This window comes from Dufourea novaeangliae, unplaced genomic scaffold, assembly GCF_001272555.1.
Source record: "Dufourea novaeangliae isolate 0120121106 unplaced genomic scaffold, ASM127255v1 scaffold168, whole genome shotgun sequence".
Classification (NCBI taxonomy): Eukaryota; Metazoa; Arthropoda; class Insecta; order Hymenoptera; family Halictidae; genus Dufourea; species Dufourea novaeangliae.
The window spans coordinates 2,132,948-2,160,557 of record NW_015374062.1 but is presented as its reverse complement, the minus strand read 5'-3'; the positions used below and the strand labels follow the sequence as shown (position 1 = coordinate 2,160,557).

At 37.4% G+C, this 27,610-nt stretch overlaps 3 protein-coding genes across 4 annotated transcripts; 1 reads left to right on the top strand and 2 right to left on the bottom strand.

The window, feature by feature from the left end:
• Positions 1–399: 399 nt before the first annotated feature.
• On the bottom strand, positions 400–16,503 carry LOC107190172 (murinoglobulin-1-like). Its single transcript, XM_015578925.1, is given in 26 exon segments — positions 400–1,076; positions 1,242–1,466; positions 1,553–1,607; positions 2,155–2,492; positions 3,015–3,483; positions 3,820–3,992; positions 4,285–4,519; positions 4,783–5,175; positions 5,318–5,566; positions 5,944–6,188; positions 6,282–6,631; positions 6,941–7,146; positions 7,442–7,670; positions 8,077–8,278; positions 8,584–8,641; positions 9,013–9,143; positions 9,687–10,069; positions 10,349–10,680; positions 11,318–11,560; positions 12,115–12,348; positions 12,448–12,556; positions 12,677–12,837; positions 12,968–13,084; positions 13,555–13,793; positions 15,563–15,732; positions 16,421–16,503. Coding segments are annotated over 26 exon segments (5,835 nt in total). The 3' UTR covers positions 400–870.
• A 2,224-nt stretch (positions 16,504–18,727) lies between these two features.
• Positions 18,728–21,459, top strand: LOC107190225 (serine/threonine-protein kinase TBK1). The gene is made up of 4 exons (XM_015578995.1): positions 18,728–19,301; positions 19,386–20,559; positions 20,684–20,885; positions 20,981–21,459. Exons 1-4 carry the CDS (start codon positions 18,878–18,880, stop codon positions 21,416–21,418), a joined length of 2,238 nt encoding a protein of 745 aa, XP_015434481.1. The 5' UTR covers positions 18,728–18,877; the 3' UTR covers positions 21,419–21,459.
• A 1,063-nt stretch (positions 21,460–22,522) lies between these two features.
• LOC107190228 (protein VAC14 homolog) lies at positions 22,523–25,118 on the bottom strand. 2 transcript variants are annotated; one of them, XM_015578999.1, is made up of 7 exons: positions 25,015–25,118; positions 24,554–24,935; positions 23,914–24,487; positions 23,266–23,837; positions 23,085–23,203; positions 22,913–22,992; positions 22,523–22,851 (listed from the first exon to the last, which is right to left on the bottom strand). In XM_015578999.1, the coding sequence occupies exons 1-7, from the start codon at positions 25,116–25,118 to the stop codon at positions 22,550–22,552; spliced, it is 2,133 nt and encodes a 710-aa protein (XP_015434485.1). In that variant the 3' UTR covers positions 22,523–22,549. The 2 variants fall into 2 exon arrangements, with proteins under 2 accessions (XP_015434485.1, XP_015434486.1); XM_015579000.1 differs by having other exon boundaries at positions 23,266–23,820; positions 23,954–24,487.
• Positions 25,119–27,610: the final 2,492 nt, after the last annotated feature.

Sequence of the window (27,610 nt, the reverse complement as noted above, 5' to 3'; positions counted from 1 at the left end):
ATATGCATATGTACACATACATACATACGTACACATACACACATGAGTGTTCGTGGTAGATAGAGAAGAGTAATAAAAAAGAAAAATTGTTATTCTCGAACGTTATGAATATTGCTCCGTAGTTACGAAATATTAAACGAATTCAGATCAGCATTAAATGACAAAACACTTAGCATAAAATAGGTGAAATAAAAAAAAAATAACGAAAGCCGTAATAATAAAATAAATAATCGTAAATTCATTGTAATAAAATAATATTTAATGTAGTACAGTTCGAAAGGTGATTGTTAATTTGTAATAATTATTTCAGTAGCGATCAGATACAAAGAAAATAAATAAAAAGTGCAACACAAAACACGATATATTCGCTTTCTTACGTGCTCTCTCTCTCTCTCTCTCTCTCTCTCTCTCTTTCTCTCTCTCTCTCTTTCTCTCGTCAGTACAAGAAGAAGTAAGTCAGCTGGATTAATTACATCGAAAGCGTTTTGTATTTATTTACAGTTTCATCGAGTCAATGGAGAAAAAAGAAACGAGGGTGATGACTGTTTTTTTAATATTTCCACGCGTGCCACGCGACAGCTTATCCTACCGTTAATCATATAGAATTGCAATGTTTGTAGATACAAAAAAGAAAAAAACAGAAAAGAAAAAGAAATTATGTATATACCCTGCGCGAAGTTTGCAAATAGCGTATCGCTTATGGATCGAGATTTACAGATGAGCGAGGCCGATAAGTTTCCAAATGAATATTCTTCATCGTCACTCCACCTGCTGGCGTTCTCGTAAAACGTAATTATAGTTTTCAGTGTTATTTGCGTATTAAATGTATAAATAAAAAAAGGAAAAAAAAACAAAAGGCATACGGTTTGTTCAACCGCCGACCGGAGGATCCGTGAGACGGGATCGATCCTCCTCTTGATACGAACACGATAATCTCCGTGCCTCCGTGATTTCGGGCGGCACTCCTGTCACGATCGGCAAACCGTATATATTAAACGAATTGTTCAGTGTCTGTTTGTGATCCCCGGACGCAAGGAAGTCGTTGTCCTTGTTCACGATTAACGCCAAACTTCCAGCTGCAAGGGAATATTTTTTTATAAAGAATATTGTAAAACAGCGTTACGCGTTTACATATGTGTGTGTGTGTGTGTGTGTGTGCGTGTCGATATTCGATAGTGGTTTATCATCGAATGTACCATTGGGTGATGGGTGTGGAGGACGTTATATGGTGGAATACGTACGGGAATCTAACGGGAAACAGGAACAGCTTGGATCCATAGTGAACTCGATCGTGGCACGAAGACGTCGAACTTCCCGGGACGCATTCAGATCCAGCAACAATCTTGCTTTTCGCAATCGTCTGATTGCTACTTTAACCGCGCTGTACGCCGAGCAATAAACATCGCTGAAATCCGACGGTAATTTGTCGGAGCACGTAGGACAATACTGTTTCACTCTCGTTGGCGCTAAAATAACAAATGTAATGTGAGGAAATACTAATATAATTGTACCGTGTAACTGTTGTGTAGATTGTAAAAATACATTCGCTTACACGAAATCTGCGTGTCGCTGTGTGTGGTGTATTTGGTTTGGTTGTCGAATTCCCCCTAGAAAAGTATAGTGTTTGCAGAGTAATTCACAAAAACTGGAAACTAACAAGGAAAGGCACGGAAGTGTCCCCCTCCGATTTTTATGAAACTTCGTATATCTGTAGTTTTCTCAATTTTCATTTATTTTTAATGAAAACAGGTTTAGTATCCAAAGAAATTTGTACTTGTTAAAATTCAGCACTAATACACTCGTGATGATGACCACCAATGACCTATACAGTAAATCCTCGACAAGTGTTCGAAGGCTCCTCGGCATTGAACATTAAATATTTCACAAACTAATAGCCATATGAGGCTGAAACAAATATCATTAACTTCAGAATTCCAAGTTCTATGTGTTGAACCTTATTAAAAAGTCAGCGTTACACTTGGGGACTTCTTGTCAGTGCCAAGGAACCCTCCAACACTCATCGAGGATTTATTATACATAGTGAATGAAAAATTCTGTCGAGTTAGAACAAATTTGGACAAAAAAATTTGAGTTATATTATATCAATTATTAATTAATAATGTAATGATTTATACTAATAGTTCATGTGTATACCTGTGAAGTGTTTTCATTCTCCACCGGAGGCGTCAATGCTGAATCCGGCAGAGTATTGGTACTGACGGTGGTTTCCGCTTTGTAATCGAACGTATCAGGTTTCACGTAAACCGGGACTGGTCCTTCGACTCCTTCCGGAGTTTCCAATTCGTGACTGACAACAACGAAGAAAGGGTTCCCTGAAAATTCCGAGTCCTCGATTTCTTTCGCAAAAACCGTAGATGGATTCTCTATATTGTCTGACGTTCCTACGTTGGCGTCGACGGTATCAAAACTGAGATTTCGATTTCCGTCCGATTCATCCGGGGTTAAACCACTTCCAGATTCCACCTGTGGAGCTAACAGAACTTTGTCACAATTATGTGCACGTAAAATGTATTGGGAATATTAATGAATCATACTCGACATATTTAGCAAAATTCCAATGCTGTTTATAATTATTGAAACATATTTATTTAATTGCTTCCTATCAACCATCTATCTTCTGAAGTACATTTAGAATAAAACACCAAAAGAAATAGGGAGTTATTGGAAAGAAACTTTCAAAAGAATTGGGAGTGCAAACGTGGTTAACGGTTAAGTAACAGGTCGAGAAAATCGACTTTTTAAATTGTATTTTTTAACCCTTTCGGTATGGCAACACTTTTGACGAATGGGTCACGTGTGCGCGGAATATTCTACTGTTTGTGGCACTACTACTAAGATCAATGACCCTATTTCTAATCAAGTCCCGATTTCTGCTCAGTACGTATATTTTTATTTAATGTATAAAGTTAAATAATAAATTAATTATACAAAACATTATTTAAATTTTACGTCGAGCGAATACCCCTTTAATAATGCATATTTTATCTACTCACTGCTTGAATGATCGACCTTGCCGCTGTCGTTGGTCGTTCGTATATGCGAGACAGCGTCCAAGTCATCCTCATTGATTTTTAGATTTGAGTTTTCAACGAATGGCACATTGTCAGTCTTTGGTCGCATTCCTGTAATCAATGCTTCTTCAATTTTATCCCTCAGCTTGTCTCTCCTGTTCGCTGCGTCGTCTTGAACTTTGCTTCTCAAATCTGGTCCTCTCGAAGACGTAGATTTGCTATTTGCCTCGTTGTTTCTGTTGTTCGTCGTACTGCTATCGCTTGCATCTTCTGTCGCCATGCTCTTCGACGATTTTTCTATCGGTTTATTATCTTGGAATGTTTCTTGCGACAGGAGCAGCTTGTTGACCGACAAATCGTTCTTCAGCAATTTCACTTCCGGCATCACACTCGGAGTCGATTGTTCCTCGGTGGGTTCCGCGCTGCTACAAGTTGGAGCGAAATTGTAGCTCTGGAAATATTACGTTCGTCTTTACCATTGTTATATTAGTTTTAATATCTGCCGGATGTAGTTTCGTAAGTCTTTGCGTACTTTTGTCCAGGGACTTAAACCGGTGTACTATCTGGGTAAGGGCGTTGACATTTTGCTTAAGATCATTTTACCGACTTTCAGAAAATTGAGTTGTATAACATCGATGAACATTTTGCAGTTTGATCGGATTGAACTATAATAATGTAGTACTTTGAAAATATATCAAATGTTTTCACAATGAAATACACGGATGGAAACTAAATGTTACGAAAAACATCCGATATTTTCTGATTGATTGTGTATGCTTAAACTTACGCCGGACACTGTTAATTCCTGGTCATAATAATCATAAAGTTTCACGTTCGCTGGCTCCAGACGATCGACGACGGTTTCCCTCATCACTTTGAACGAAATGCAGGTCTTCTGACCAGTTAATTTGTCGAAGTAAATTGTAACGGTATCTTGGCCTTCTTCGAAACGCTTCACTTCTATAATTCACGTTTTAATATTGATTACGATTATTAACCAACCGAATTTCGGCGAGATAATTCGATGGTAGTGTCCGAAGGTATTACATAGACACAAGCTATGTTACAAAATTAAAAAAAACAACAACGGAGAAAAAGGGGAACGAAATATAATTAAGAATTATTAGAATTACGACAAAATGTCACAATAAAGAATTTGAATAACATCCGGATAATTTGTTATTGAACAATTTCAATGGAATATTCTATATTTTAGTTTTTGTTTATTGAAATAAAGAATAAGTTAACTTACTTGTCGATGGATCTCTTAATAACGAATACAAGCTTGTTCGTTCTGGCGCGTAGCCGCTTATCATTCCAATTTCAAGTAGAACCATGTTACTTTCCTCGTCCGCCATCTTGTAGCGGGCGCAGACCGTAATTTCTTGCACGGAACATTCGTTCTCGTACGCCACCGAATGAGCAGACACCGCAAGATCGAACGCATCTGAACCGGTAGCATGTGCAACGTTGTATTTAATGTTACTCTAAATTGGAAAGCAATAAATAGAAAATTTGTATTCCATATGAAAATGACGAAATCTTGTTCACTCGATAGTTAAATCGGTCTGATAGAATTTGTCTCAGTTGACTCAGTTTTCTCAGTTTAGAAACTAACGGAGATAAAATTAAGAATTAGAGGGACGCCGGATAAATGTTTTCCGGAACGTTTTGTTACACTGAAGGATTAGAAAATACGCGATTCCAGTTTATAATCACTGTGTGTAAATGATTGAATGTTCCATCTCACCTGCACCAGCACGCAGCCTTCCCCCTCCGCGAAAATCTCGACGATGGTCGGCAGAACGGGTAAAGAAATTTGATTGAGGACCATACGGTTGTCATTGGTCATTTTGTACAGGTAATCCACATCCGTTGCTGTCACGAGGATAGAGAATTCGGTATTCCTGCTGTTCATAGCGGCCGCGTATTTCGTTAGGGCCTCCAAGGCGAGGACCGTGTCCTGCGTAGACGTGAATCCGCCCTCGGAGTTTCGCTGCTTTGACATCCAACGTACAGCTTTCAAAGCATGAACCATATTCTCCTCGCCGCCCAATTTTACTAACGCTAGGACAACGTACGCTGTCATTTCGATGCTTAGAGTAATCGAGGGTTTGGATTTGTCCTCCCACCACAGCAGGTTCTGAAAATCATTCATTTTCCACCAATAATCGAGGTTTTAGTAATAGTGCACGTTTCATTTTGTGGCTTTTATTCAGGTTAATAAGATAATGTAAAATGCAAATATTTATAGTTATTATATCGTGTAACTTGTTTGTACGTACATTGTGACGTGTGGCACGATCCATGAGCAACTGCATGCTGGAATTTGCTTTCGGATGTTCAACCAAAACTAACGCGTACGTGGTGAGAATCGCAGTGTATAAATCCTCGTTCGTATTAGCCATTCCGTTTTCCAAGCAATTCAAGGCTTTGGAGACAACATGTGCCCACAAAGGTACTTTAGATTCGATCAGGGAGATAAAAATGTACGCCGTTAACGCTGACGATGAATTGTCGTCCAGAAGGCCACCCTGTAATGCAAACATATAGTAAGTCAAACATTAAGAATATATTTCACACATCGGAACCATAAAGACCTATCATAAAAACATAGACCCATAAAAGCTTTATTTCCAAGATACGACATTTTAAAATTACTTACAGATAAAGAGGATGCACTCAAGGAGTTTGTACAACCTTATATTATTAATCTATATAAATCTGGACCCCAGAGCCAAAGTGTATTAAGTCCACTCAATATTTCGAAGGTATCGATTGTTTCATGTTGAACTCTTACCGGATGGTTTCAAAGTTACAAGGTTTTTCCATATTTCATTTACTTTCCTCTAAAGTTTGAACAGTCTGACTTAATGCACTCTGACTCCGGGGTCCAGAAATGTGTATTCGCCTTCATCTCTTTGTGGAAGACTCTTCCGACTACGGGGAAGCAGCCGTTTTCCAGTTGTTTCTTCATGATCCAGTGGGCAGTCAAGCTAAGGTCGTGCTCGTCGATGTGAATAAGACCTCGGGCCTGGACGAACGACTTCAATACAAACGTGGTCAGCCATATGGAGCTCTCGTCGTTCGTGGTGCGCAGCCCAAACGCGGCATAGGAACCGTCTGAATGTCTAAAATTCAGCTCCCTCTGATATCCTTCGTTTGACAAAAGACGGCATCGATTAACGCTGGTTCAATCGGCAACATTCTCCGAACGTTTCGGATTAGTGAAACAGGATTAAGCATTACCTTTCTCCATGTTCTTAATCGCTTTCGCTTTCAGAGCGGGATTCTCGATGCCAACCGCGTCCAAATATCTGATCACGTGAATATTCGGAACAAAGAGGATCATGTTTTGTTCCCCGCAACCGATTGGCAGCCGTACAAGCTTGTCCAAGTTCTCGAGAGCCGGGCCCAGAACGTCACCTACGATAGTTACGTAGGCCCTGGAGCTGTCCGGTACCACGTTCTCCGGTAATATCAGATCCCAAACGACAGTGGAGTCATCGCTGAAGTCCTTCGGGCAGACGAACGCCGATTTTGTCACCTCGACTGGGTAACCCTCTGGTAGAATGAGAATTGGCTTCACGATGACGTCTCTTGAAAATAAAAATGTACATTCATGGATACTTGTGCTTACTTACAAAGGAACTTCGATAACATGAAAATTTTAATTTTTTTGTTTGAAAACTTTGCAGGTTTCCAAGTAACCTCGGTAGAAGTATCAGGCAATTTTTTTTGCTACAGATCTACAAAATTTGAAAAAAAAATCGGTATTTTCGAGTTGTCGAGGTTCCCTTGTTAGCCGACTAGTGTTGTATTATTTTGACACACTTGCACTGTTTAGATCGATTTAACCCGAAAGTAAACAAGTGCTTTGGTGCTCTATTCTCAAGCCAAATAATTACCGTGTGAAGATCAAGGTTTCCGGACCACATGGATCGACGAAATCAGGATCTATGGAAGCGGACACTGTAATGTTCACTTCCCCGATGACCCGTGGTCTGAGGATGTACTCGTGGACGACGCTGTCCCGTGGTTTAACGCAGAACGAAGCCACAGGGAGCGACAAATGTAGATCGAGCCCTGTTGCCTCTTCTAATTTAATTTTCACCTGTGAAACAAAAACGTTATATATAAATGTCATTTATTAATAATTATGTATTTTTTATTGATTTAATTGCATTTTACAATTTATTGTTTCATTCTTAAATTATACGTCAGTTATGATTTATTCTTATGTGGATACACCCACAAAGAGCACGTGCCTTATAAGAAGTGCCCATTAATGTCATTTAAGTTTCATGCCTCAAAATTTTTATAAAGTGTACCGTTAAGTCATTATTCAAGGTGATCAAGTTAGCTGTGACACCCTGTATACATCCATGGTTTAATTTTGTGCAACTTACAGGTAATCGGTGTTCCATGTAATTGAACAAGGACACTTTCATATGCAACATTTCGCCACGTTTCACGCTGTAGGGCAGAGTATAATCGAGGAAGAACGGCTGGAACGCCGTTATGGTGATCGGTGGTGCTATTCCGAGGCCGTGTATCGGTGATATGCACGTCGTGTAACCGATCCAATCGGTGATGGTGTGCGGAAGGGTGCGTTCTATTGTAACTTTACCTTCTCTCCTATAAGGAAGAATGTAATACACGATCAGCCAATACTTATTCAGGCTACATTATCACCAAATTGCGGAGCTTATTCAATTATAGCATTTGTTAACTTTCAAAATACAATAAATTAAAGGTTTTAAGAAATTTTCTTACTATTTCTGTGTAATTATTTAAGTGGAAAAGTTCCTAGTACAGGTTTGAATGTTCTTTTTATCTTTGATTTTTATGAATCAGTAAATCGAAAATTGTGAATTTACATAGACAATTAGCATACAAAACTTTGTATTTCTACTTTGTATAACACAGAGTACTAAAACCTATTATAAAGGCCAACAGAGGAAGTTTAGTGAAGTTGATAAGTATAAATATACTATTCATACATAGACGATTTTATTCCGGTCAAAAAATAATTAATCCATACCCAGTAGGTACTAATTCCCATAACCACGTTTCAGGAAAGTATGATCGCAATATGGCAGTCTGATCGGGCAATTGATCAACGTAATAATCCACTTCCGGTCCCACTGACTCATGGGAATCGAAGTTTATCAAGGGAACAGCAACAGGTTGTAGTGATTTAAACGTATCTAATGGAGGAACGATATGTGAATGTTCGTTGTATCGTTATAACATCGTTGTATTCGTATGTAGAGGTATTATAAAATGTAAATATATAGTCAATAGTACAAAACACCAAATTATGTTACGCTGTATTTTTTTAAAAGCACTAAATATCATAAATTGTTCCAAACGTTTATGCGGTAGTGCACGTAATCGTTGGATAGATTGAGATTTATCGTATCCTGGTCATATTATGAATGACAAATGATTAGTGAAAAAATATATATCGTATACTTGCCAGTCTCATCCATAGTTTTAATCTGTCGATCCCTATAATTGTGCTTTAGATATATGGAATCTTTCGCATACGTCTCACAAGGTCGTATCTTTTGCAACAGGTCGCTCATTACCACTACTCCGAAATCCTATGGTGGAAATGAGAAGTCATTAAATGGCACATACCATTAAAAATGTATAGACTATTCAATACACGAATTTTTCAAATATACACGTGTCTCGTAATTGGTGGAACAAACAGAACGGCGGTAATTTTACATAAAAATATAAGTTGAAAATACATAGTAGAATACCATTTTTTCGATACTGGCTTCTTTTAATATAATTCCGGCCAAATTTCAAACTCAATTAACAGGGGAACCACCTTTAGTCCATCGAGCTTCAATATCCCTTAAACATCATTTCTGTCGAAGTGGTCCTAATACTTATAAGTGTACATCATTGGACGTTTAGCTTTACAGCGTACAAAAATTTACAGAACTCACGAAGTGCGTCTTACCAGGAAAGCTTGAAAAGCGTCCACGTAGTTGACATCTATGTTATAGATCGGCAGATGTCTTTTTCGTTTCTCTAAGATGACTTTGTTTTTTTTCTGCATATTCCAGAATGGACTCGGCAGATGAGCAATCTCTTCCATCCGTGGCCCTGTTGATCCTGTCACTGTGAAGTTCAGATTTTTATGTATTAATTGGAATACGGACTCTGGATTATGAACCGTCAAAACCGGCGGCCGGGTCAATCGTGACCCACGAGGAAATTCGACAGACATATTTCGAGCGCCGAAACAACAGTTTGGAGAGAGATACGGAGTTCGAGCCTCATTCAAAGCAGTACACTAGACTCGCGTTAAAGTAGCGGTTAGAACGCCCCAGCTCACACATATTACTCACACACCAAAGTTCTGATCTAAGTGGTGGATCGACCAAACTATCAGGAGATCCTGGGAGCCCATTGGCTCACGTTAAAGTAGCGTTTCCAGGAAAAACCCGCCTCGAGAGCACCGCACCGCTACTTTAACGTGAGTCTACTGTACGATGAAAAAGTACACAGCGTGAGTCACTTAACACTTTTACCTAAAATATCTCCGTTGTTTTTAACGATACGAGAAAATGTGTAAGAAAGAAAATGTTTGTTCCTGTACAGCAATTATGGGATTTTCGAATTTTGAACCACTGTGTGACGTGACGGTCAAAAACATACTTTTGCAATAATTCCATGACGAGTCGTGTTCCGATATCGAATGGAACCTCTTCAATTCGTCGAATGTCTGACTAGCATCGAGCAAATTCTTCTTCGATCCCGCCAAGAAGCGGGTTGACTTGTCGACGGCGGAGATGCCGCATAACGACCAAGGAGCAGCCTCCACGTGATACTGCGTGCTCGCTCCAGGCGTCTGAACGTCCGTGTGCCATGCACTTTTCACTTTGTTCCCAAAACAGTGACCGACCTCGATCGTGTACGAAGCTGTGATAACCTCACCGTCCGCTTGCACATAGTAAAGTAACAGTTCCGAGACTGGAGCCATGCTCGGTGTGACTTTCACGCTTAATGGAAATCTAATTTTGAAAAAGGATAATTATTAGTTTGTACACAACACTTGTGGACACTTATTTTCCTTCTTTTTCAATAATAGACAGGATGTTAATAAAAATGTGGGACACTTTCACAGGATGGATTCCAAATAATCCAAAGTAGTTCTGTCTGATTTGTTCTTTATGGTTACTGCTAAACTAATGATAATGAAAACGATCTTACGTTAACCCCTTGACCCACTAGTAATACTCCCTACACTAAAAAGTACGAAATTAAAAAAATTGTTTAGAAAAAGTGTATACCTGTGTACAACGGAGCTCTGCTCAGTTTTGTTTGCTGCAGAATCAGTTGCACCCAACAGGTTACGGAATTCCGAGTAGTTTAATACAGTGTCACGGCTAGGCTTGTGCTTCACGTGGCCGTGTATTAAGAGATCTCCTTTCGAGTTGATTGAGTAGTGGAACGATATTGACTTGTTGGTGTTGCTGTTTGCTGAGATCGTGTACATCACGTTAAACGAGTATTTTTCACCGCATACAATTGGCTGATTCCCTCTGGCTACAGCCAAGTAACTGTCGGAAGGTGAGTACCAAGGATTCACGTCGATATGCGCCGAAGGTTGGTTCATGAATACCTGACAGAAGTTTGATTAATATTTTCATTGGTAAACAGAACACTCAATCGTAATGTTAAACAGTATCGTACGCAGTGATCGGTCCGTGAACAGTCACTCCAAACATATATGGACATTTTCAAACAGAAGATGGTCAAATAGTTCAAATAGTGTTCACTCGTTTCAAACATATGCGGACATGTTCATATACAAGACGTTCAAACAGTCTTCGAACGTTCCAAACAGTTCAAACGTTTCAAACTTTTCAACTGTTTCAAAAGTTTAAAACGACCGAACACTGTTTGAACAATTTGAACGTCTCGTCAGGAGTTCAAAGATGTTTGAACGGGTTGATTATCCATCCCTAACCGTACATTGTAGATATTCCCAGTTTAACCTATTTGCACACACGTGACAGTCAGGGCAAATTTTAAATAAATTGTTTTCACATTTAAATGAAAAGTTTTGCTTTCATATGGTTATATTCCTATTATTTATGCATCAACCCAAAGACTGAAAATTGAAGACATTACTTTCGTGCATAGAATTTAACGCTGTTTTCATGGTTCTCTATGTACTGCGATAGGTTTAATGGATGGTAACAATATGTATACATAGTAGGATAGTTTTCTTTAAAATAATAAATTCTAATACTCACTCTCCACCGTGTGTCCGGCGAGTAATATTTCGTGGGGTAGTGGACAGCGGTGGCGATGAAGCTCAACACAAGAATATCTTTATGGGGCGGAGGAACAACGAAATCAACGAAACCGTCGGCGGATGACCGGAAGTTGCGACACTCCACGACAACTCGAAGCAACTCCTCCTTTCTGAGTACTTGCAGACAAACTTGAATTTTCTCATTTGGGGCCGGTGTATCGTCTTGGCGCAAAACTCGCAACTAGTGGCCGACAACGCCAAAAAATTGGTATTTATTTTCACAGAAAGTATTCGAAATGCGAAAACTACATTTCATACATTCATATATTAAATGAAAAAATCTTTCCAGTAATGTTAAGATCACTGATATTTTGGGTCGAACATTTGAATACTTTTTTTTCCCAGGATACCATTAATATTGATATACTATTTAACCATTATAACTAGACTGCGAATTTTATACATTTATAGAAGATCCAATTGTCTAAAAGTCAGTACAACGAGAAATATAATATAGTTTGACGAAATGTTTATTTTATTTGGACTCTGAAAACCCCATACTAAAGTAAATAATTTTCTGTTGGTTTCCAATTTCTATCTATTAACAAATAAAAATGTATATTTGCATAAAAATCCGCAGTCTATTTATAACTATAAAACCATAAAATACCAGATTTCTTTATTACCTTAATAGATGAAAAAGACATCAATGTTAAAATAATCATAAATACACGTAATTAATTTACGATTCTGAAAGTTGCTAAAATTCAGTCTACTGAATAAAAATGAAAATACCTTTCCATGGTAAGGCAAGCCCAATTTAAAGTACTTGGGTGTGTAAGGGACGAACTCAAGATTCAAGGCTTGATGCATAACTATTGTCTGACTGATCGTTGTTTCTACTACGCCGGTTCCAGCTTCCGTGAAATTGACGATAAGGACGATATTATTAGGGGTCACTTTCCAGCAATCCAGACCGAGATCCGACCCAGAAACTACAAAATCGGTGCATCCGTCAGGCGAGTCCAGCTAAAATAATTGGTTATCAATAAAGAAATCTCTGCAGTCTGAACTTTAATATCCAACAAGCTTACGAGACGTATCGAGAATAAAGAGGATATTATTTACTTTTGTCTCGTAATTTACTTCCGGTAGATTAAGCTTTCTTTTCCAACTTGGTATTTGCGGGGTCGACTTCAGTAGTAAAGTTCCTTTAACCGCTTTACCGTAACTGTATCTGTAATATTATTATCTTTTAATTGTACAAAATTATTTAGTTTCTATTAGAAACTATCATATATTAAATTGAAATAATGCAGTAAATACTGAAAGGCAGTGATGAAATTCAGATAATTACTTAGCACAAACGGTCCAAGTCACATTGTCCGCGTCAGCTAAAATATATCCCGGTGACTTGATCGTTACTTGAAATCTTGGTAGAACGTATGTCTTTACTTCGAACATAGTCGTGGATATTGCCTGCGACATCTTCTTTAGTACTCTGATCTTCCATGTACCCTGTCGGATGTAACGAACATTATTTTAGTATTTATTCGATATACAAGCCTAATATTAAAGGAGCTAGTAAAATGTGTTCAATTCTTAAGTGATTATATAAAACGATTATATCACTTATTTATTTTCTTACCGAGTTCTGTTCCGGCGATAAAGGAAACACCAATTGCGCCATACCATTTTCCGTATTCACGTTCGTCCATTGCGCTACCTTCACCTCCGATGGATTTTCAATCCAAACTTTCGGAATCTGTGAACGACAATGTACATTTAAGTGTTTCAAATATGTTTTTGCTTTTAATATTAAGGTAATAAAATAGATCCTCCCCCATTCAAATGAATTGAAAAACTCAGGTGTGCGAATATGCCAATTTTCAGATGATAGGCCAATGCACTAATAAATATCTCATTAACTATTAGGTTTAGGACGTATGAAGGTCGACACATGTTTAAACAGAATTTGATACTTTATCGATCTATGGTGCAAAAAATAGATCATTCCGTTAAAAAAATCACGGTGGTTTTGAAATCTCAAAAATGCCTCCAGCCACAAAAAAAGCACGTACCTTTCATGCCTCAAAATTTTCATAAAATGTACCGTTAAGTCATTATTGCGTGCTGACAATAAGTAGAAGCGGACAGCAATGACCAGACGCGCTGCCAAGCCCTATTCGGTAATTGTATACATATGTATACTTAAACGGTGATGGATGGACTTACCGTTTCCCTCCAAGGTTTCAAATCGTGCTTAAGCATGAGAATCCTGATGTTAACATCTTGGCCCGGTTTGTACACTGGCTTGTCAGTTTCCACAAAAGTTATTAAAGAGTTGTGCTGGATATGAATTTGTTTCTCAGACTCGATCTTGTAATTCTGATGATCGATCTTTATTATCAGTCGTAGCCTTGCCAGTGTATACTCCGTTGATGGTACCATTAATTCCAAGCATGCTTCCACACCTGTTGAAAAATATTTCAAAAATAAGTAGAATCAATAATTCAATGATAAAAAAAATATACAAATGCAAATGTGAGAGACAATATATCCTTTATTAATTTCAATTTCTACTTAATCTCTTCTTTAGATTCTGATGCTGATGACTTGGTTTCTGAATATCAAACAATTTTTCTTATTTCTTCAAGATAGATTGACGTCACTCCCAATTTTTACATAGAACTTTTCTTAGATAACTTTTCTGATAATTATAGTCTTGATTGGAATATATTTTTATGATGTCTGGGATTGGTATCTGATAGAGACGTAACGATCTTCCCCTCACGATGCATCAACATAACTGCATTCACTCAAAAGGATGTCCCTAATTGATAAATTGATACCAAGAAGACCATCTAACCATACGTCGATTTAGCTGATTGTTATTCCGACAATTACCTACGTATTAGAAGATTATGAAGGTTACGGTCTCACTTTGAGCTGCTTCAGAAAACGGACAGAAATGATGTAACTTAACCCATTTCCAATAAATTTAATATTATTTATTCAAGAATTCGATGTGCAGTGTTTACCTTCATATCTATACACATATTACATAGTTTTTTTTCAGCACTTATCATGCAAAAGGAATATTTTTTAATTGTTATTTTCGTAAAATGATACAAAGATTCTTAAGAACCTTTGCACCCCCGGCACCTTTTGCACCCCCGCTAGGAACGGCCCTGTTGGTGAGTATGCGACTTAACACCGATTATTTTGTATACAGCGTGTTCACGGGATCCTAAGACATTGATACATCGAATATATTTGTTGAGCGAACTCGGACCTTGAGAGAGTTAAACGACCAATCTTCGTTGTTCACCCCGTATATAACAATATAAATGGGTTTCCCATGTATTCCAGCGATTGCTTATTTCCCCTCCAGCGAGGGAGTCGACCAATTCAGTTCCCCCACAGGAAGCGACGACAATTTCAATTTACGATTTGTTTAAAGAGCCCGACACGAGACGAAAATGATCGACGGATGCGAGGAACGAAAAACGAAAATGTGGAAAATGGTGATTCCAGCATCCGTTTCGTCGTGATCTTTCCAAAGTATTCGAAGCCCATGTCGCAACACATAGAAGTGTCCAGACATCGAAGTTAACAAAGCAGCGTACATCGAATTGATGCTAAACAAACTCATTTACTTCGCATTCAACACTATTAAACAGCAGTTGGTGTAATAGAACTGAGATTTAAAGCGACATGAATTAAGATAAATCCCGAGAATAAAATACCACGTGCATATTATTTCTGGGAACCTCTTATCGAAGCGATACCGACGAAACAAGATGTAAAGGACACCCATTCATTATGTACACAACAAGAGGTCAAAGGTCTAGATTCAACGGAGAAGGATAGAGAAACTGCGACTATAACAATTAATTTTCGCTGGTACAACAAAAATATTAGGCGTTGGAAATCATTTGCGTACTAGCTTTTCATCGATAATCAATTCGAAGAAAATTTTAATTGTTATTCAATGAACAATATTAATGTCAACGGTAATTTTCGATTCATAAACATTTTCTTAATAATTAATTACAGCAATTTACAGTATTGTATAAAAATTTATTGTAGTTTCACAATTTAGCAATTAATACGCAGGTGTTCATGACCTGTGGATCGGACATTCTTTACCCACGGTGTTGATCAGATTCAATTTCACTATTTTTGATGTCCGATTTTCGATCGTTTCTTTCGCTGCTGGGTATAATTAATCTATAACTACCTGTTTTCAGGACGGTGGTGTTAGTCGACAACACTTGCGTTTCCTTGACCGTCGACGGCGACAATAGATCGAGCGTAACAACGGCCGGTGGCTCTAAATTGTGCAAAGACAGACATCCACGCTCGATCTCACCGGCTAGAAATATTTTCGGCGCCGTGAATATGTATCCCCTGAAAGCAGACCGGGAATCAGCACTTGTCCATCGTCCGTTCTGTTTCCACGAAACCGATCAATTTCACTAAACGCTTTCGTGATCGACAATGAAGCACCCCTGGTATGTACTTGTCTTGCGATTTACATAGATTTTGTTAAACCCTTGATAAAAAGTGTGTCCAACTCGGTTGAATATTGCAAACCGTTGACAATTGCTAGCGTCCATCCACGTTTTACAAATTTGATTAGGGTTGAACTCTTGATCAATATTGGTTTTGAATGTATTCGATATACCACTTGCTACAAGATACATCCAACCATAATATTTTCACAACTTATCAACAGCTAAACTTCGATAAAATGTCGATTTGTTATTAAGTAACTGTGTGAATGCAAAAAAAATAAAAGGTACGCTAACACGATGCGATAGTGCCTCAAGCATCAATTACCGATCAACAGTCGAACTTCCTCCACTCCAACATCAAAATCGCCAATTCTAATGGGAATTCGCTTTCTGACAGACCAATTAACATACTCCAAAATTAAACAGCAACTCTCTATAGAGCAAAAATAGCTGCGACCTTTCTGATAATTATTCGATCGCGTTTTATATACGTCGTAAATAATCTAATAGTCATCTAACTTGAACGATAAGACCGGACAGTACTGTCGCCGTTCAATTGTATATATGTATATATCATTTACCGATAAACCGTAGAGTTTCCCGCGGAGGAACGAAAAAGCGCCACTGAACAAACAAGTAGCACCAAAAACACCAGTTTATCCATCGTACGTGGTTCGATATGTTCACACTGGTTCCCGGCGTTTATACCCGCGAAACTGTGACCGCGGACATGGTTCACAAGCCGTTCAAACGATTGGCCAGACCGGGTTGGAATAAACTGTTTGGAGTACTGTTTCCTGTGCGACAAGACCGATCGTGAACGTTTAAGAACGTGTGCCCGGTATACGTAGCTGTACACGCTGCGCGCCGACTGAAAGCACGATGTTCACTCGGTCCCTCTTATTAACCCCCTGAATAAGGAGAAGGGTTACGAGGTACGGCGTGTTTCATCGATACAGATTAGACGAGATCGAGCGCGCCTCCACCGAACTGTCATCCTCCCTTCTGTTTTATCGGCTTTCAACGACTTATTCGCGTTCGAAGAAACCAGTCGGTTCTTTTCTCAATAAAACGAAGTCACGAAATTCCCCGTAACTACCGACATCTTTCGAGCGACACTCGCGGCAGGGAAAATCTCCGTGCAATGCTCCCCGGGTTGTCTACGATGCACCGAATCGCGTATTGTTATGGGTGTTCGATCAACCGTTCGCTGACGGAATGTCTCACAGCCAGGTAAATGGTGAACGTGACATGGGTCAAAAGTGACCCCGATTTTGCGATCCAACGGCTAATGAATGTCGGTGAAATACCCCAAATGGCCCGTCTATATTGTGCAGGGTGACCGAGCTTGAAGTACTGAGGTCAGTGATACATGATTTTTAGGTGCAGATGGCTAATTGTTTACGAGATATTTAATGGCACCGTTTGTAAATGCGTTGATTTTCTATATAATTTAAGCATTCTACAAAGATTGAAGTGTGGTGCAGTCAGTAGAATGTTAGATCATTATCGAGACCCTGGTAAGTCAATTTGCTGCCAATGTGCGCGCAAAAGTGTTTGTAGCAAATCTTGCGGAACTTGATCTTTTACTTTTTTTTATTTAAATATCGTAAATATAATCGAATTGAACTACAGTTTCTGATATATTTATGCAGTAGCTCTAAGAAATGTGAAACTTGGACCGTTCATCTGCGCGTTCCCTAACGGTCGTCAAAACATTGTCAACATGAAATTTGGGAAGGAAAAGCGATAGATGCTTGAGGGCGTTATAAATCAACTTATACATTTATAGCAACTCATAACTTGCAAAATGCAGTAAAATAATACTTCGCCAAAGTTTATAGCACTTGTATGTTAATAATAACTGACATAGCCGAACCTTTAATACAGGAAACACGTGTCTGTCCAATTTTCATTTTTATAAATTAGTTTCCAATACTGTGGATTTGCATAAACATCCGCAGTCTAATTATAAATTAGGCCTTTCTGGGGATACGTCATGGGCCAGGATAACGAAGACTGCTACTGCGACAGCACTGATTCATTCGTGAATATATCGCTAACAAGGACACATCTCCTTTGTTTTTGTATATACGTACAAAATACACCGTGAACTGTTTTATTTCTATGCTAGATACATATAACTATATGCACATGTAAAGTGGTGAATGTCATGTTGCGAGTACAGTATAATCCGTAATAACAAACGAGTTTCCATTAATTATTTTTACGACAGTTTCGCTCATACGTCTGTAATAAAATTATAATAGAATAGTAAACACCGTTTTCTGTTGTTTATTTTTTATTGTATTTGTTATCTCCTGAGATCTATATTTAAACATCAATTTAATAAGAGATAGTTAAGCGACCTGTTTCTAATGGACCACCCTGTATTGGTATGATTAAATGTTTCGTATCTTCTCTTTCGTGACCCCGTGTCATCGAGAAGCTTACTGTGGGTTATCGTTAATATGTTTGTATAAAAGTTTTAAGAATTTCTTAGTATCTCACTGGAGCAGAAGGCGGAAGTAGATATGTAATTACATATAAAAAATAGTACTTGTTATACGAATCTAAACAATGCAAGTTCATAGAATCAGTTTATACAATCACCCTTAATTTTTACTACTATAATTTAAACAATATAGTTTCTGTGAGTATTCACAAGAAATATTGTTATTTAACTATGAATAAATTCGAAACTATTTTAAATTATGTGTATGATAGAAGGAAGGGGTCGTCAAGATATCGTTACGTTACTGAAGAAAATGGATTGTAAACTATAGTTTATTCGGAAATCCGCTTGACTGCTGACAATTGTGCGTTACATGTTGACGATGATGAAAACTGTGTATTACTTATTCGTACAAATGTTCATGTAACACCTTATGAAACCATTCAAGATAGTATAATTGAACAGTATAATTGAACTTCGATGAGTAGAAAACCTGTGAAATTTATCAGTTCCGAAGAAGGTTAAACCACTTGTAAAGATTCCAAAAGATACAAATCTTGCATGGATTGTCAGAAAGTGCAAAATGTCTTTCCTGCGTGGATCCGCCAATTTTGTGTGGTGCACGACCAGTGTCCTCGGTAAGGGTGCAACTGGCGCAGTATTTCAAGGTGTAAATAAAAGTAATGGGGAACCTGTCGCGGTTAAGACATTCAATCAGCTGAGTCATATGCGCCCACATGACGTACAAATGCGGGAATTCGAAGTTCTGAAGAAAGTAAATCATGAAAACATTGTCCAGTTATTGGCAATTGAGGAAGAACAGGATGGTCGTGGTACCGTGATTGTTATGGAACTTTGCACAGGAGGCAGTCTTTTTAATATCCTTGATGATCCAGAAAATACTTATGGGCTAGCAGAAAGCGAGTTTTTGTTGGTCTTAGAACATTTAACTGCTGGAATGAAACATTTGCGTGATAATAATTTAGTACATAGAGATTTAAAACCAGGTATGATATAATTAAAAGTAAAATGTTTCTACATTATATGGGTTTTAGCTATTTTGTCATGAAATACTATTAATTTTCCTGTAGGCAATATAATGAAATTTATTGCTGACGATGGTAGTACAATTTATAAGCTTACTGACTTTGGTGCTGCCAGAGAATTACAAGAAGATCAACAGTTTGTATCGTTGTATGGTACAGAAGAATATCTGCATCCAGATATATATGAAAGGGCTGTTCTACGTAAACCTGTTGGAAAGACATTCGGAGCAACTGTAGATCTGTGGTCTATAGGTGTAACATTGTATCATGTAGCTACAGGCAATTTACCATTCAGACCATTTGGTGGACGTAGGAATAAGGAGACAATGTTTTACATTACTACAAAAAAATCCTCTGGTGTGATATCAGGTGTGCAAACTTCAGAAAATGGACCAATTGAATGGAGCAGAGAACTACCACAAAATTGTCAGTTGAGTGTTGGTTTAAAGAAAATTGTGACTCCATTACTAGCCGGATTGCTAGAAGTTGATCCTCAGAAGATATGGAGCTTCGAACGATTTTTTACAGAAGTTACAGATACACTTTCCAGAAAACGTGTGCATATATTTAATGTACATAAAGGCAGCTTGATAAAAGTTTTCCTGCATCCCGAGGAAAAACTAACAGCACTTCAGGTACACATTCAAGATCAAACTGACATTGCTCCGCATGTCCAGATTCTCCTATATGGAGATGCATTTTTAACAAGCATTGTTGAAGAATCCACACCAGGAAAAGGTTATCCGCCTACATCGGAAGATAAGCCATTAATGCTGTTTTCTAAAGAAAATAATAATGTTACTTTACCAATGGACTCAGAGTTACCTAAATTTCCAGTATTCGCAAACTTGGTATCTGTAGAAAATGATGCAAGCCAAGCTAAAGTGGCTTGTTCAGTTGGATATGTATGTAAAAGAAGAATCGACAAATTGGTATTGTGCAGCAAATTATCGCAGGATGCAATAGAGGCATTCAGTGGACTTGTTTCAACAGAGCTCACAAGATTGTTAGAAAAATGTCAACATTTCAAAGAATTCACAAAAGCTGTAGAAGACACAGCAACAGCAGTGGAAAGAAGTGAGAATCTTACTCGACAGATTTCCAGGAAACTAGGCAACCAGAATGGTTTAGAAACAAAAAATTGGAAGAAGGAGCTAGATGCGAAGAGCAAGGAACTTCTCACTGAACTGGCTCCTGCAATAGTGCAACTTCATCAAAGGTGATGAAACTTATATGATACATTTGTATTTACTATTCCTTTACTATAATTAAACAGAACTGACCATGCATCTCAGTTGGAATAAGATACTCTTAAAATAAAGTGTTCATTACTCCAACTACAGGTATGTAAAAGAAGGTAGTTTACGAGCTGAGTGGGACAATAATATACGTGGATTATGGTGTCCATGGGTCAATAAAGCAAGTCAAAAAGCAACAACTTTGGTCGATCGTTTACGAGACGGTTGGCAACATTTATTGAGAGACAGAGCTACTCGCAGCCTCACATACAACGATGAACAATTTCATGTACTGGAACGAATAAAGGTATTTCAAGCAGGGCATTTATAAAGTAACATGTATATAAAGAGACAGACACAACAATGTGGTAATACACATCTCATTTTGGCATTTCTCCTTAGGTTACAGAAACGGGACAGAGAATAAAGAATCTCCTTGAAACGTTTTGTATCCCTTCAATGATAAATCGATCCGAATGTGTTGCCGATTGGTATAAAATTGCACAAACCGTTTTCCTACAAACTCAGATTTTAGATAAAGATGTAGATAATTACGAACATGTATTAGAAACATATTCATATCGTTTATCACAGGAAAGTAAAGACCGGTATGAGAACTTTTTGCACTTAATCGATAGACTTCCAGGAAAAGTGAAAACCGTTGAAAAAACTAATGTACCTGTTCAAGAAAGTACGAAGGCATGGAAAAATATTTGCGTTACACAAGAATGTATTACAATGATTTTGTACAGAAATGGAAGGCTTATCGATCAGCTTCATGGTTTATCGACGCTTGATGGTTTAGAGGAGATTGATGATTCCGAGTATACGTCGCTTTAGCGATTCTTGCTTTAACTTTTATTTTCTTTACCTTTTTTGAGAGTAAGACTGACGTGTACATGAAATTTATAAAATGAATGTTCGAAATTGAATAATGTACAGTGTATTTAGATGAGAGTATTACGATTAGAATGTACAATGCAAGAAGTACAAGTTATTTTCTTCTGTTAAACGAAGAACACATTATGGACGTTGGTGTATTGTATTGAAGTAATATAGTTAAAGTGTATAAAGTATGCTTTCACGTATTTGTACTGTATATACAACACTATTTTGCCCAAAGCGTAGGCGAAATGCTCTTAGGTATATACTTGCACGTTCATTATGTTGGAATAGAAAAAATACTAGAAATATTACTGTGTTTATATAAATATGTCCTTACAGTAAAAAAAGTATAAATACATATGTACATATAGCAATTTACTTTTATAGAAATTATTATTTATAATCGTTTAAAATTTAAACTTCTATAAATGTTACAATAATTCTTCTATATTCAAACATACTGTTGACTGCCCAGTGCAACGGCATATACGTGTAACATGATATCCAACAATAAAGAAGTATATTTTTATTTTATCTTTGTACAAGTATTTCGAATTCATACAAATTTTCCTAATGAAAATGTAATCAAGCATGACTATATTCGGATATCTTTTAATAGTACGGTAAAACGCCGATATCCAAATTAATAGGGAGACAAATGGCTTTCGGATAATCCGTCCAGAAGAACCACAATTTAATACACAAAACGATTAGAAATAATTTAAGTTACCTTAAATCAGTTACGCATTTTGGGTAATTAGAAATAATTAGAATAAGCTTGTGTTTGGATTCATTTCCATTGGGAAGATAACACTGATTTAGTTATCAAGGTTTCATAAAAACATAATAAAAAAATAAGCAAATTTTTTTTACATTAGTAGATGATACACAGATACATTCTTCGGAGCCATCCAAAAAATCTCTCAGATTTATAATACTGTACAGATACCGTATCTATATCATATCCTGTGTCCCTCTTTAGTGCTTCATCTGATTTACTTTCAATATTTTCATTCAGCTTTCTCCGACCTCTTCACGATGATCAGCAAGGCTTTAGCATCGTGAACGTCGTGAGACTAACTGTATCTACATATCACTGTGATTTGTATTTTTTTCTATTAAATTTGTTAATCGTTGTTTACGTTTTTGCTCTTTATGTTGTTCTTGTATAGTATGGAAATGATTCAACAATTCAGGGAAGTCAAAGGTATCTTTAAAAGGTTTTGGACTTGTTACAGTTTTTGATATTGACTTTGTTGGAGGAATTGCTGCTAAACGTCTTTGCAATGTTGCATATGCCTCGCTCTGAGGAAGAATCATGAGTAAACCATAAAGTGCATATACTAATGCATCATTTGCTTCTCTTTCGAGAAGTTGTAATCTTAAATCTGAAATAAATGAATTTTATGTAAGTACAAAGTCTAGCAGAATATAGTGAGATCTACTTACATGTAAATATTGGAGACTCAATTAACTGTACCAACTTATCAATTTCAGTGAGAAATTCTACAGTAACTTCTATATTTTCACTATATTCATTTATGGTTAAGTAATATTAAAAATATAGTAAACTTATGTTAAAAATGTAGAGTAAAAAAAAGTACTTAAACGTAAAGGATACAATGATCTTATAATATTGCAGGCATGTCCATAATGTTGTGACAAAAGACACAGTGCAACAGTTGCAACAGGATTGTGGCACCAGGATACATACAAACATTTGAATAATTCACAGCTTTCCTGCAATTGGCATCCAATTAAAAAGACATCATTGAAATTCTTACAAATATAACAAAACTTACTAAAGAATCTAAGTCTTTCAGTTTGTTTCGTAAATCAAATAGCTCTGAACTTGTTAATAATATAACATTTAAAGTTTGTATCATTGTGCAAGCAAAACTTAAGTTCTGTTCTTCCAATAATATTGTGGCTAATGTTTTATAAATATCTTCAGCGCTCAATAAAACACATAACTCTCTTATAATAAAAGCTCCTCTTTCCTCTAGTAAATGCCTGTCTGTTGAAAAAATTCTTAATAAATTCACTATGAATTTGGTAAAGTACTTGTTTTGCATTTCTGCATTCAAATCTGTGGTAGCTGCTTCAGGAGATTTCGAACTAATAATTTCAGCCATTACAACTAATGTTTGTTGTACAACTTCGTCAGAACTGTCACTTAACGATTTCATTAGAATTGGAAACAAATTCTCGATATGGTGAAACATTTTGTGTGGAATATTTATAAACAGATGATGAATCCACTTCAAAACGGCAACTTTCGTCTGAACCGACATGTACATTAAGTGCTTAGTTAGCACTTCAACAACACTGGATAAATCCAAACTTTCTGCTAAAGAGTGATTTTGCTTCGCATCTACAAGAAATCTCTGTTTATTATTATTTTTTATACAAGTTATAACTTCTTAAATATTTTGGAAAATATAATTTACCCTGTGCAGCTTCTGCATTATTTTCAAACATATTATTTATAACTTGTGTGTTTTCCATAGTTATCAATTTCATTAAGTTTGTATTTACTTGAGTGGCAGTTTCTTTAATACTTTTCCTAGTATCTCCATCATATGCTAAGCAAGGTAAAACAGATATAAGAATACCAGACATATAAGGAAGCATTAAAGGTCCAGATAGTTGCACAAATTCTTTGATCCATGTTATTGCTGTTAACTGTAGTAATTCATCTGTACTTTGAGCATGTGCAATTAATATATTTATCATTCCTGGAAAATCTGCCCTGCCAGGATTAGCTTTTATACTACGTAAAAATTCACCAAGAACTGTATCTGTAACTATCTTAATCTCTGGTGTTGGATCCTCTAAGATCCTAAATAGACCATCAAGAATCTCAGGTAAAAATATAATAAAATCCATATTAGGAACAGCATCTAAGACAGAGACCCAAGCTATCACAAATTGTCTACCAAATGGATTTTTGGTATAAATTCGTTCTCGTAATAATGGCATAAACCCAACTAAATCAAACAGACCACTCTCTGTGACAATATCCTGAAATTATACTTTAAAGAAGGACCTTCTTCATAGCTTTCTCAATGTTTCAAATATCTTAATTACCTTCATAAGTCTGTCAAGTAGTTCGGTAGCATTTTTCACACTTTGTTCTGAATCACATGCCAATTTACTAAGTGCTGCGAAAATATCTGTAAATTGCGGTAATACTGCACCCCTAGCTACTTTTACCACATTGTACAAACTTTCACAAGCATAATATCTTACTCGTAAATCAGAGTCACAAAAACAAGCCAGAATAGGATGAATTAAGTCTTCTATATATTGACCAGTGTCTTTTCCTAAACCTACCGCTATCGCTGCCAAGCCTATCAAACCACCTTTTCGTGTATGTGGATTTTGTGAAGTCGCTAGGTCTTGACCTAGTACTTTTAGAAGACGTTTAATTTGAACGGTATTATTATGAGCGGCAAACTCTTTCACCATCCTGAAACGAATAAATAATAGTAAAACATTGAAAGCAAATGTGAAGAAGAAATACCAGTAAACAAAACCCGTAACCTCACTTTTCTATTTCCAGAGCTGCCGCTTTCCGTTTCTCGTAAAGTTTATCATTCAGAGAACGTACACAAGCAGCACTGAGAGGTGCATAATCTCTTTCCGACATCATTTTCTAATGTCACGATTGGACCTTAAAAAATGATGTACTAAAAGGCTCAAACTGATAATAGTGACAGCTGACGTGCCTATCTCAACTTATCACTATTTATCACCTGACATGATGTCAGTGACATCTGACATCAGTAATCTTCAGCGCATGCGTATTAAATCACATTATATTTACAATTTCCACCCTATACATAATGTACATACATCTCTTATATACGGGGTCCCTTACAATGCTCCGGGGGTTCTCTGAGTATTATTAGCACAAATGAAGTGATATATTCACACGGAGTCTTTTAGGAAGTAGTAAAATTTTTTACACAAATTCATTGAAATACTTTCAGGTACCCAGTTTAGGGGTATGAAATTAGAATGTTCAAGAAGAGGTGAAGAAGTTTCATATTATGTTATTCCCATTTATTACAATTTCCCTTGCGGGAATGCCTTACCGTAATGAGCCATCTCGTAGCCGCGGAATTCCGGGAATCGGGTGACGTCACGGCGTGCGAGCGAGAGCGATAGAGCGAGCCGCGGTATCGGTGCTCTCCGTCGGTGTGACGCGTGCCGAAGAATTTCGGTGGTCTATGGGAGAGAGGTGTGCGAGCGAGAGAGTACGGTAGAGCGTGCCGAGTATCGGTGCTCTCCGTCGATCCAACGCGCTAGTGAGTTGCGTCACCCAGTTTATTGACTTAGCCGTGTACGCCGTGTACCAAGGTCGTACCATCCCGTGCAGGTCTGTGCTTGCTTCCTCACTTTGTCGTGAACCGTCGCGGAGGGTGGTCGCGCGTCTCATACTCGTCCTTTCTCTTGTTACTAACCCATTGTTTGTTGCAGGCATTCGACAACCATCAATTTATTTACTGTGCATATTGTTGTGTCCCCTCTCTTGTTACTAATCCCTTATATGTTACAGATGTTCGAGAACCATTGGCTTCGATATTTATCTTCTTATGTACTGTGATTCATTTAATGTGATTTATTTACTGTGCATATTATTTATTTATTTACTGTGCATGTTACTAATCTATATACTGTGCATATTGTTGTGTCCCCTCTCTTGTTACTAATTCCTTGTATGTTACAGATGTTCGAGAACCATTGGCTTCGATATTTATTTTCTTATTTACTGTGATTTATTTACTGTGCATATTATGTATTCTATGTGTATTGTATAATGAAAAATATTTTTCCAAACAGTTATTCCATCGAAAGAAGACATCGATCAACGTCTACATCTTCAAAGCGTGCGTCTACCACTGCGTTAAGTTACTGTAAGTTAAACTTAAATCATAATTCGATATTCATTGTTATATTCATATTCATCATCACATCGTTTATTATTAATTTTAGTCTATCTATTAATAGACTTAAATTGTGATCAGCCATTGTGCATACCAAGTTATTATTAATTCATTTTGCTCGTTGATTTCTCTACACAGACTTGGGGTATGGGCAGTGGGTCTGTACCTATTATGGTACGGGCAGTGGGCCTGTGCACTAAGACTGTTTGCCGATCCCTCTGGTTTCTATTGAGAAGCCAGATATCGGACGTGTTTAGTCTTTGCCTGGTAAGTAGGATTTGGAGTAAAGGCTCGTGCGCGCCTGGGTACAACGTACCCGCCTACGGAGTAGACGGGAGTCTGCTCCGTAAAAGGACTCTGTTTTACAGGGGATCTCGCTTGCACTACCATGCTTGGTCATGACCTGTGCTCGGGTCTGGTACGTAGGTGACCAGCCCAAAGGGCCTGGAAAGTGAGAGATGGATTCGGGTTTGCGAGGTTGCGCCCGTCTTTCCTATTTTCTTAAACCAGGTTCTGGCAACACTTTGATCGCGATACTTGTTCATACTGTAGTTTAACGTGGTTCATCGTAGAATTAATTTTTGGCTTGGTATATTAGGTGCGTAAACGAAATGATCGATGGAACTTTTTCCATTCCGTCTATCTCTTTCGTTTGAGTATTAGCGACTACATTGCGTTAAATTTGTTATTTCGTATTACTAGCATTAATTCGTATTAATTAGAATATTAAGATAATATTAGTTCTAAGCTGAAGAACGAAGACAACCGACGAGGGAACTTAGTTTTTTATAGGTTTAGGCTCAAGAAAGAAGTCATCCGCCGAGGGATTTTAGTATCGGTAGTATTATATAGTTAAGATTTAAGTAATTTATAAGGTTTATTGTGAAAGGTGGGTAGATGTAGAACTTGTGATTCCATCTACTTGCCTTGGGCCTCCACTCGCAGCAACCTCCTCGTGGTGAGGCCTGGGCAATCGGTATTATCTTCGGTGAAGTACTGTAAACTGAAGACAATATCGAGCTAATGGCTGCGCACTTCGAATCTATCTCATAAAACCACGTTCTATATTACATCGAACTAGGATGATTTTAGAAATCGATATGATTCAAAGTGTGAAAATGTCTAGTGCTTTGATTGTTTTAGAAAATTATTCGCGATAAAGATGTATGGAACTACTGAAAATTACTTTAGATTC

Excerpts from the sequence above, each read along its gene's own strand:
- LOC107190225 (XM_015578995.1), top strand. The coding sequence starts at position 18,878 with ATGTCTTTCCTGCGTGGATCCGCCAATTTTGTGTGGTGCACGACCAGT. Across the intron at positions 19,302-19,385 it reads ACATAGAGATTTAAAACCAG|GCAATATAATGAAATTTATT; the intron begins GTATGATATAAT and ends ATTTTCCTGTAG. Across the intron at positions 20,886-20,980 it reads ATGTACTGGAACGAATAAAG|GTTACAGAAACGGGACAGAG; the intron begins GTATTTCAAGCA and ends ATTTCTCCTTAG.
- LOC107190228 (XM_015578999.1), bottom strand. The coding sequence starts at position 25,118 with ATGATGTCGGAAAGAGATTATGCACCTCTCAGTGCTGCTTGTGTACGT. Across the intron at positions 23,838-23,913 it reads TAATGCAGAAGCTGCACAGG|ATGCGAAGCAAAATCACTCT; the intron begins GTAAATTATATT and ends GATTTCTTGTAG. Across the intron at positions 23,204-23,265 it reads TGAAAGACTTAGATTCTTTA|GAAAGCTGTGAATTATTCAA; the intron begins GTAAGTTTTGTT and ends TGCCAATTGCAG.